This window comes from Neofelis nebulosa, chromosome 6 (assembly GCF_028018385.1).
Source record: "Neofelis nebulosa isolate mNeoNeb1 chromosome 6, mNeoNeb1.pri, whole genome shotgun sequence".
Lineage (NCBI taxonomy): Eukaryota > Metazoa > Chordata > Mammalia > Carnivora > Felidae > Neofelis > Neofelis nebulosa.
Genome location: NC_080787.1, coordinates 57,814,764 through 57,825,884, shown reverse-complemented (window position 1 = coordinate 57,825,884; position 11,121 = coordinate 57,814,764). Strand labels below are relative to the sequence as shown.

Sequence of the window (11,121 nt, the reverse complement as noted above, 5' to 3'; positions counted from 1 at the left end):
CAATTAAAATAGGTATTTCAATCTAATTACCAGTATGATTTATATAAGTATCACTAGTTCCTGTTGTCTATATAAAATACTCAGATAAAAATGCTATGTTATATCAATTCATAGAAAAAAAGTTATGTGCACTGAATCTGTTGACACCAATTCCGTGACGTGTTTTTATGTAATACTAGACATGACACATGAGTCTGACAGGCACGCTACAAGAATCATAAGCAAGGTAACAAATGTATTTCTAAAAGTTGAGTTTTTAAAATATTTTACACTTTTTTATATTTAATTGAAATTAAAAATTTGCTTAGTCCTACTGAGCTCATTTCAAGTGCTTAATAGCCACACGTGCTAGAGATTACTGTATTAGCACAGATACAGAAATGAGAAAGAGCCAAAAAGTTTGCAATTTTTATTTCATTTTGCATCCATATAATTTCTAGGGCTTAGAACTTGACTGGGTTGTTATTCTTTTGCATCTTAAGTAAAAAGTAAGACAGCAAAAGTGGAAAATGGCTGAATGTTCTGTACAGAATATATATCATGGCCCTCTAGCAGACGTGGGCTAATCTCTAACTATGTAACTCCTAAAAACAATCAACTTTAGCTTTTGGAGAATGCCTTTTAAACAACATGTTAATAAAAGTTTAACAATTGACTTTCAAAGAATTTTTTATGTATAAGAGATGTATAGCACACAATTTACAAATGATAAAAACATATACAATACCCTTTATTGTAAGTTCCATATAGCCAACTGATTCTCACAGAAGGCTTTTGCTGATTTTTGCCGAACTCTTTTATCTGTAGCCAACCTATGGTTACAATTTGACCAGGACGTTACAAATGGAGTTGCATCCCAATCTGCTAACTCCTTCCCCAATAAATTTATTGTCATTAAATCTGATATGTGATCTATTGTTAAGCTATTTCTCACCCTTGTACAAATTATATTCATTAAATTGAAACCTCTTTCAGCTTCAGCATTATTGATTGCAATAGTGTTAACTATCTTTTTAGCTTTTTGTATAGCTATAGGAATTGAAACATTGTTTGATTTTATATTATCATGTACAAATTCTCGAAAATCATTCAAATCAATTTCGTATTTTAAAATTTCACATAGATGAAATAATTTTTTTTCACCAGCTATCCATGGTGAAGTTATTTCTTCATAAGGCCATGTAGAAGGTTCTAGCAAGTCAAAATAATTAAAAATACTTTCGTCATGGTTTCTGTCAGATAAAAGACGTAAATGCATGTGTTCAATTATATTTTCTAGTAACATACTCCTTGGAAGAGCATTAAATTCATTGTTTTTATTAAATGGAATATCTTTAAACTTATCTGACTTAATCAAACCCTCAATTTGAGACTCATGCTTTCCAGCACTGATTTTTAAATTTTCCAAAGCTCTTATGGTGCGTTTGATCAATTTTTGTGCTTTGTGAATGTTAGTTGATCTTGACTGTAATGCAGTTGAAAGTAGTGAAAATTCTTCAAGAATGTCAATCATTAAAGCAAGGTCTTGTAAGAAATTAATGTTAGATAATCTCTTTGCCAAGCCAGAACAAGAATGAGAAAAATGCATATATAATACAGGATATGCATGCCATACAGCAGTAGCAGCTTGTAAACTACATGCTGTCCATCTTGGTCCCATTACCCGGCCAATTTTAACAATTTCAATTTCAAGATCTTCAGCTACATTTTCTAAAAGCTTGTTTTGATTTTTATTAGACTGGTGATAAATGGAATAAATTTTATCAAGAAATAGTTTAAAATGATTCACTTGTTTTATTTCAGATATTGAATCATCAAGTGACAACTGTAATCGATAATTTAAACAGTTCCAAATAATGATTTTAGGAAAATATTCTAACAACTTTGTAGCTACTCCAGACTTTTTTCCCAGCATTGTATTAGCACCATCAGAACAAAATGCAATTAAATTTGCTTTCAAATATTCATTAGTAAACCCACAATCATTTAAAGTATTCAATAACGTATTGACAATAAACTCTGCTGTGGCGGAGACCAATTCTTTTAAAGCAACGAACAACATAACTGGTGCGGGAGCCGACTGAACTGTGCATTGGAGATAAATCACTAGAGTGCTTTTCTTTGAAACTGTAGATGCCTCATCAATTATGATGCAGATTTTGGCATTCTCTTCTATCATATTCTTAAATATCTTCATTTTAATTTCTTTTGCAATATGTTCTGCTATTCTTGTTGCACTGTATCGTGTATTTAAACAGCTGACCTCTCCATTTTTCTCTTGTAATTCTATTGCCCCCTCAATATCAGACAAAGGTCTATTATGTTTTACTAAACTATAAACTGTATTGAAAACTTTTATGGTAGCATCAATATTTTTATTTTTTTTTTTATGCACTAAATTAGAAATTGAGTCATTAACTGATTCCTTCAAGAGATCCTGAATTTTACCATGGGCTTTAGAAACATCGTGTTCCCTAATTTTTTTCCGCAGAGAAGCTTGTCTAGTAGTTTTATTACTGCCATTAGGGGTTACTAAATATGCAATCCATTCCTTGGACACATGGACATGCTTTTCTGCTTTTGATCCCAAATGCCGAACTGTTGAACAATCCTTACATCCTAATTTACCTTCTTTTATTTCAAGCCATTTGTACTGTTCTGTAAACATAAATGCTTGTTTTTCATTCCAACAATCTGGAAGCACCAGATTATCTGTTTCTTCCTTTGATGAACATGATGGATTTTCTTCAATGACTGGTTTTTCAACATATTTGAAATTTGATTCCTCTGACTTAGACAGTCCACAATGATTTCTGTTATCATTTCTTTCTGTGTCTGTTTTCACCTTCTTCACATTTAAAAAATGCAAAAAATCTCCCTGTCGTTTTGGCATTTTAGGGAACAGAATCTGAAAAATAATTTTACATGTATAAGTCAAGTTCATGATAACACTTTAAGAGTTGATGTAAAAGTTTCTGTTAATGGGGGCGGCTGGCTTAGTCAGTTAAGCATTGACTCTTGATTTCGGCTCAAGTCATGATCTCATAGCTCATGAGTTAAAGCCCTGAGTGGGGCTCTGTGCTGACAGTGTGAAGCCTGCTTGGGATTCTGTCTCTCTCTCCGCCCCTCCCCTGCTCACATGGTCTCTTTCAAAATAAATAAACTTAAAAAAAATTAAATAAAATAACCTGAAGGTGCCTGGGTGGCTCAGTCAGTTAAGTGGCCAGCTCTTGATTTCAGATCAGGTCATGATCTCATGGTCTGTGAGTTCAAGCCCTGTGTCGAGCTCTGCACTGAGTGTGGAGCTTGCTTGGGATCCTCTCTCTCCACCCCTCCCCCACTTTCTGTGTGTGTGTGTGTGTCTCAAAAATAAATATAAGTAATAATAAAAACTTACAGGGTGCCTGAGTGGCTCAGTTGGTTAGGTGTCAGACTCTTGGTATCGGCTCAGGTCATGATCTCGTGGTTTTATGAGTTCAAGCCCTGCATTGGGCTCTCCATGGGCAGCGTGGAGCCTGCCTGGGATTCTCTCTCCCTTTCTCTCTCTGTCCCTTCCCTGCTTGTGCTGTCTCTGTCTCTCTCAAATAAATAAACTAAAAAAACAAAAACAAACAAACAAAAAAACCCAAAAAAAACTTTAAAAAAGAAAAAAGAGAAAGCACTCTAGGTTGAAGTAACAGAGCCCTATATCTAAAAAACCAAAAATAGCCTCATTAAAAAAATTTGTTAATGATTTTAGAAATAAATTTTAAATTACTTACCTTGCCTTTGTTTGTACCTATAACTTCAATACGACTTGCTATTTGTTGAAAAATTCACTACCACGTTGTTTTCTTAAGTTTATTTGTTTATTTTTTAGTAATCCCTATACCCAGTATGGGGCTCACTCACAACCCTGAGATCAAGTCACATGCTCCTCCAACTGAGCCAGCCAGGCACCCCAGTTTTCAAAATTTTATAACCAGTAATGTCATGAAATCTGACTACAAATGTTTATCATCCAACAAAGAAGCTGCTCATATGATTTAAAAATGGGTATAGTTCCAATATGAAAAGTGGTTAACGTTTTCATTTAACGAATAAGGTAAAAAGTGAAAAAAATGAAGATTTATATGAGAACTCCACTCAGTCACCAATGATATCAACATCTTTGTTGAATCAAAGGAGGGTTTTCAAATAATGCAAGTTTTCCTCAATTGTTCATATTAAATACAGTTTAGTAATTTACATCTTTTGGCTTACTCTACATTAACATTTTATCCATCACTTTCTGAAGTTCAGATAATCAATAAATAATTAATCAAGCCCCAATTTTGAGTTTGCTGATTACCGTGGTGTAAATACTCCAATCATGTTGCAGGAGGAGTATGCTGTTATAAAATATTTCTATCATACAGATACAACAGATATAAATAAATAAAGATATGAGGAGTTTTGAGTATTTACTACCTTAAATGTAGTAATTTATTTCCTTGTAGGTTTATACACTTTAGTTTTTAATAACGGCTATGTTTAACAAATCAGCTTCATAAAACTCCTGAAAATCTAACCATCAGTTCTTGCAAGCCAGTTCAAGCCACCTCTAACACATTTTGCACTTGATGACAGAACTGAAAAACCACAGGTATAATGTACTTACATCACTATGATAGATGCTAGGCTCTTCATCATCACCACAGACCAGATCAATGTATTCAAGAACAGGTTTTGATGGTCCTTCCTAAAAAAGGATTGAGCAAATTCACAAGTCGTGAAAACCATTCAAACCAAACTTGAATTTACAATCAATAGGTTTTTGTTGTTGTTGTTGGAATTACCAAGAATTCCTCCAGAGAGGAAGTCTTGTAGGTGGAACAGAATAATCAGAAACAAAAGCAGCACATGAAAGACTCAGAGGAGATGAAGAAGTAACGATGACAAAACCCAAAGAAAAACTAAATCTACATAGAGGAATAAAACCATATGGATTCCTTTGAAAATGGGAAGAGTACAGGGATGGTATTAAAAAGACAGAGACAGACCTCATGGTAGTGTATTTTTTAAATGTATGACTATCAATAATCTTTTAGTTATCTAAGCTCAAAATCGCATAGTTCTTCAATAGCTCTGCTTTATCTTCCACATCCTACACAAGCAAACATGAAGCCCTGATTTTCTCAATTCTTTCTTTACATACATACTACCTGCAACACACATGAGGCCTTAAATACCTGGCTCAAAAACCTAGATTTTATTCTATAGGTAAATGAATCAATCAATAGTGTTGAGATAGGAACAACAATTAGAGCTCTGTTTCAAGGTGAGGAAAGTATGAAGTGTGGGAAGACTAGTAACAAGATAATCCAGACAAATAGTAATGTAGTACTGAAATAGAGTGAAGAATGAGGAAGTACAGTCTTCTGTATATATATTATAGTAAAATTTATAACAAAGGGCTCTTTTTGTACCCCCAAATTTCTATCATTCCTTTCTTTCAGGATATTGTGTTTATTTAGCTGCACATACATATATATTTATATGGCAGAACACAAAGGAGATGCTCTAATGAAGAATGAAGGCGGGAAAGAAATTTATATGAAAAGACTAAGGAATCCATACTAGAATACATCAAGTGGTAACATACTTTTTTTTTAATGTTTATTTTTGACAGATTGCAAGCGGGGGAGGGGCTGAGAGAGAGGGGGACAGAGGATCCAAAGCTTGAATGTGGGCCTTCAACTCATCAACTGTGAGATCATGACCTGGGCAGAAACACACTTAACTGACTGAGCCACCCAGGCACCCCAGTAACATACTTCTTGATAAAAGATATAAAAGGAACAAAAAAAATGTTCTTTTTGTATCTGAAGAATCCTCAAGCAGAGAACCATACCCAGCAGCCTTTCATCGTTACTAGATGGTAATATAAAAAACATGAAGAAATAAGCACATCCTGGTGGAGCCCAGCACAGAATGGGGTTACAAAGGGAAGTAAATTCTGTTTCTGAATGTATTTAATTTTATTATTTTTATTTAAAGAGTTTTTTAAGAGCTTATTTATTTATTTTGAGAGAGAGAATGTGCACACAAGCAGGGGACAGGCAGAATGAGACAGAGAATCCCAAGCAGGCTCAATATTGTCAGCACAGAGCCTAACTTGGGGCTCAATCTCATGAACCGTGAGATCATGACCTGAGCTAAGATTAAGAGTCGGACACCTAACCTACTGGGCCACCCAGGTGCCCCTCTGAATGTATTTTAAAGTAGAATTAAATTAAAAAATAAAGTAGAATTAAATTACCATTGTTTTGTGTGTGTGTGTGTGTGTAACCATTTAAAAGCAACAGAAATATTTTTACCCTCTTTTTTCTTAAATTTTAATGTTATACTTATTTATTTTGAGAGAGAGAGAGTGTGTGAGCAGAGGAGAGGGGCCTAGGAAGAGAGAGAATCCTAAACAAGCTCCATGCCACCAGCGCAGAGCCCAACATGGGGCTCAAACCATGAACCATGTGATCATGACCTAAGCCAAAATCATGAGCTGGACATTCAACCAACCAAGCCACCCACGCATCCCTACTCTCCTTTCTGATACTGCAATTCTACTTAGATCCACATAAGCATACTTCCAAAATACTGCCAAGAATGATATTGTGAATATCACAATAAAGTGGGTCAAATGAATTTTTTGGTTTCCCAGTGCACATAAAAGTTATGTCTATATTATACTGTAGTCTTTTAAGTGTGCAATAGTGTTATGTCTAAAAAATACATACACAGCTTAATTAAAAAATACTTTATTGCTAAAAAATGCTAAACATCATTTGATCTTTCAGTGATTTATCACTGATCACAGATCACAACAAAATAATGATAAAAAGCTTGAAATACTGTGAGAATTACTGAACCATGACAAAGACACAAGAGTGAGCAGATGTTATTGGGAAATTGTGCCAACTGACTTGCTTGACACAGGGTTGCCACAAACCTTCAACTTGTAAAAAACACAGCATTTGTGAGGTGCAATAAAACATGGTATGCCTGTATAATTCACTTCTCCTTATAGAGCTGTCAAATATTTGATCAATTTTTGGAAACAAGGCTAAATGATAAGAAGTTCTATCAAGTTGGAGGTACAAAACTCTGGAGGCAAAGATACAGGGGCACCCGGGTGGCTCAGTCAGTTGAGCGTCCGACTTTGGCTCAGATCATGATCTCGCAGCTCGTGAGTTCGAGCCCCACGTCCGTCGGGCTCTGTGCGACAGCTCAGAGCCTGGAGCCTGTTTCGGATTCTGTGTCTCCCTCTCGCTCTGTCCCAACCCACTCGCATTCTGTCTCTGTCTCTCTCAAAAATAAACAAACATTAAAAAAAAATTTTTTTTTAAAAGATACAAAAGATTCTCTGTATTTAAAATTATATTTAAATTAAGAGTTTTAAACCTCAGTAAGCAACTCAATCAGATAGCAACTCAGTAAGAATTTAGAATATAATACTTCAATCCACAGAGTGTTACACAAACCTGTACCTATTCATTTTTCCAACCTTAACTTTGTAGAGTCCTTCCATTTCTCAAAGGCACGTGTCATATAACATCTATGCCACTCCTAGTTCTGGCTGCACAAAATATCATGAAGATAATAATGTCCCATTCGCTTTGATTTTTATACCACAGTCAGGAGGAACCAAAGTATTTTTCCTGAAGACCCATGAAATACTCTTTCCAAATGCTTTTCAGTACAAAAACAGACACTGTGGATCTTCAATTTTCATAGTTACATCATTTACTCCACAACACAGGGAAGGCAGAGTTAGCATACAACCTCTCTTTGTACCCCCAAATTTATAAAGTACCAAGTGTCAAAAAAAGGGGGGAGTACCATGTGTACAATTAATGGGCAAGAATGTCACAGAAATAATCTTGTAAAGAATTTCTGTATGACCCTACAAGAAACGACATGTTAACACAACGTTTAAAGATGGGATTTTATTTGATTTAAAAAACAATTTATGAAAAAAAAATTGTGGTTTATCAGGTTGCCCTAAATCTATAGCAATTCAAGAACATACATACATTAAACAGGCACTCATTTAAAAAAAAAAAATTATACACCTTTCACAGCAAACCTCAAGTAATTACTGGTTTGGACACTTTTTTTTTTTTTTTTTTTTTTTTTAATTTTTTTTATTTATTTTTGGGACAGAGAGAGACAGAGCATGAACGGGGGAGGGGCAGAGAGAGAGGGAGACACAGAATCGGAAACAGGCTCCAGGCTCCGAGCCATCAGCCCAGAGCCTGACGCGGGGCTCGAACTCACGGACCGCGAGATCGTGACCTGGCTGAAGTCGGCCGCTCAACCGACTGCGCCATCCAGGCGCCCCTGGTTTGGACAAGTTTTAAGGTAGCTAAGATACCACTTTAAGCTGAGCCTTTGCAACTCTTGACAGTTTTGGGTGAAAATCATCTCCAAATACGTCATAACCCCCACTCTGCCTAAACCAAGGCTTTACAAACTGTGGTTCAGAGATTCATATGTCCTTTCATCTTTCCAAAAGGAAGACTCCTAGGTCCCACCTACAAATTCTGATTCAGTGGGTATGGAAGGGTGAGGCCCCGGAATCCGCACATTTACGCTTGGTAATGCTTAAAGACCACTGACCCGAAGGGACGAAATTCTGAAAAATATATGTGTTCCTGGTGATGCGGGGATCTCCATATGAACATCAACTCCTGCACTATGCTGTAACAAACACCATGATCTCACAGGTCAGGGAAGTCTTCAAGCTAGTCGCCTTCATGTTATGCAGCTACATAACGCTCAGATTTTGAGTTCTTGCAAGCCTTCTTGTTCTCTACCTCCTTCCTCATCATCACCTGTCCTCTCTCCCTCGCCTGCATCGTCATCTGTTACAGGACAACCTTGTCCCTCTTGGAAACACGCCTAGACTAAGCATTAAAACAGCGCTAAATAAACGCACGAGAAGCGTGATGGAGTGAGCACCACGGACTTTCGGCAGTCTTTGTGACGGCTACCGCAGCTGCTCCGAGGCCTCTTTGGGGAAATTTCCTAATCCTACGCCACGCTCCCCGGTGTCTAGTACCTATGAGACGTTCATACACAGTTGCTCAATGAGGAGTGGACAGGTGCAGTACAATCACATAATGGCTTACCACGCGCAGTCTTGGAACTCTAGGAAAAACCCGAATGTCGTTGCTACTTACACTAACAAACTGAATGTCATCTTCATTTTCATCCGTTGTTGACTCAGATGCTTCGGGCCCAGCTGGAGGGACAGATTCTATTATCTATAAAAATAAGCCAAAACACGCTTATCTATACAGCCACGTACTTGGTGGAAGAGACTTTCCCAAAAGGAACGAAAAAGAAAGAGCTTTTTAAAACAACGAGCTCTTGAGGAAACCTAACAGCACAACTGCATGCAAATCCGACTAAGAACAGAACTCCATGGAGTCGCGTTCTGCCTCTGCAGACGCGGAGCCACGGGGAGCGGACGCCGAAAACGACTCCCCAGCCCCTGCGAATTCCCCTATCTGCTCGAGGAGGAGGGATGCACGCTCACCCCCGAAGAGCGATCCTGTCTCAAAATGTCGCTCTCGCGGGCAGAGCGGCGACAACAGAGACCACCGGGGCCGGCGTAGGGGACCGGGGGCGGCCGGGCGGCCATTGTTACCGCTGGGTCGTCGTTCGGACCCGCACCAGGCCCGAACGCTGGGCTCGGCCCGAGACGCCGAGGCTTTCGCCCCGCGGGCGCACAGCACGCCGCACACTCAACAAAACACAAAGCCCTTTCGCGGCGCGGCTGAGAACGCCGCGGCCCGACGCTCCACCACTCACCTCCGACCCCGGGTCTCCCATTTCTCCGACGGCTTAACTGACAGCACCACCGCTGCTGCGATCGCCGCCGCTACGACTTCCCTTCCCGCCCAGCACAGCTTCGCGCCGCCGTGACCCGCCCCTGCGTGGACGGCGCCGCCGCCGCCGCCATCAACGCCACCGACGCCACCGACGCCGCGGGCGGAAAGAAGTGCGAAATCGCTTTAAAAGGAGGAGCGGCCGGCTCTGGCCCGCTATCCCCCGGAGCCTCTTTTGCACAGTCCCGGCCTGCCTTCTCCGCGCCGCGCAGGAACCTGGGAGTTGTAGTTCTAGTGCCGCCCGAGACTGTCCTGCGTATATTTGAAAAGTGGAAAGGAACTCTGAGATGCGGCGGTTGCGTTCCTCTAGGCTTTTACGGTACCAAAGTAGTATTAATAGATGGCTTTTCTTTCTTAATATGTCTCCCTCTCCCCACCTTTCTTCTACTTTTTAATTTTTTCTTCTCCTCCTCCTCTTTCAATACAAATATCGTTCTAGGTAATTTAGATCAGTAGTGTTAAAATGCTCTTTCGTTGTTTGCTCAGATACTTCCTTACTAAATAATGGCCAATTTTTTTGTTTTCAGTATTTACACATTAACGAATGTGAACAGATACAGTTTATGAAAACATGTGTTAACTGAGAATATACTGTTAAAGCTTTTCCTCCTAGCCCTATCAGACCAAGATCACCTAACCTATCTGTGGTCCCACAAAATCCCCTTTATGATTTTGACAGTGGTCTACAATGCGTGAGATCACACAGCAGAGGAACTAAGGCATCTCACAAGACAAAGCAATAGAGTAATTAGGAAATTTTTAGGAAGGTAGAGGTAGATGAAATTTAAATGAAACAGTATTTTGATAGGTTCAAAGCCAATTAGGGCTGTGTGTAAGAGTTCAACGTCACGTCTGGACTACAATTTGGACCCAGAGTCCTGTTAACTTAAAAACTACAAAATTAACATACATACTAATTGTTGGCCCAGAACCCTCTTATCTGTAGCCTTGCACTTGGTTTGATATGTGGCTTGTTCTCTGTGTGTCAGTGACCAGCCAAGGAAGGGCTATTTCATTCTTACTGATAGATTTTCAAACAACAATGTTGCTCTCTATGAGTTTGGGAACAAATTTTCTCATTGTGTAAATAAGATAGGAGTAGTCACCAAGGTCACCTTGATTCTACAAGTGCAGTATTTCTTTGGGAGAAATACGGTCTGTTAATTTTTCAGCTGACTTTATCTATGTCTGTTATTTATGCCCAGCAGAT

The 11,121-nt window shown here is 38.6% G+C and overlaps 1 protein-coding gene across 2 annotated transcripts; it reads right to left on the bottom strand.

The window, feature by feature from the left end:
* Window positions 1-394: 394 nt before the first annotated feature.
* On the bottom strand, window positions 395-10,057 carry KIAA1586 (KIAA1586 ortholog). 2 transcript variants are annotated; one of them, XM_058734329.1, is made up of 4 exons: window positions 9,835-10,057; window positions 9,201-9,284; window positions 4,640-4,720; window positions 395-2,908 (listed from the first exon to the last, which is right to left on the bottom strand). In XM_058734329.1, the coding sequence occupies exons 1-4, from the start codon at window positions 9,853-9,855 to the stop codon at window positions 731-733; spliced, it is 2,364 nt and encodes a 787-aa protein (XP_058590312.1). In that variant the 5' UTR covers window positions 9,856-10,057; the 3' UTR covers window positions 395-730. The 2 variants fall into 2 exon arrangements, with proteins under 2 accessions (XP_058590312.1, XP_058590313.1); XM_058734330.1 differs by lacking the exon at window positions 9,835-10,057 and adding an exon at window positions 3,398-3,593 and having other exon boundaries at window positions 9,201-9,545.
* Between the last annotated feature and the right edge of the window lie 1,064 nt (window positions 10,058-11,121).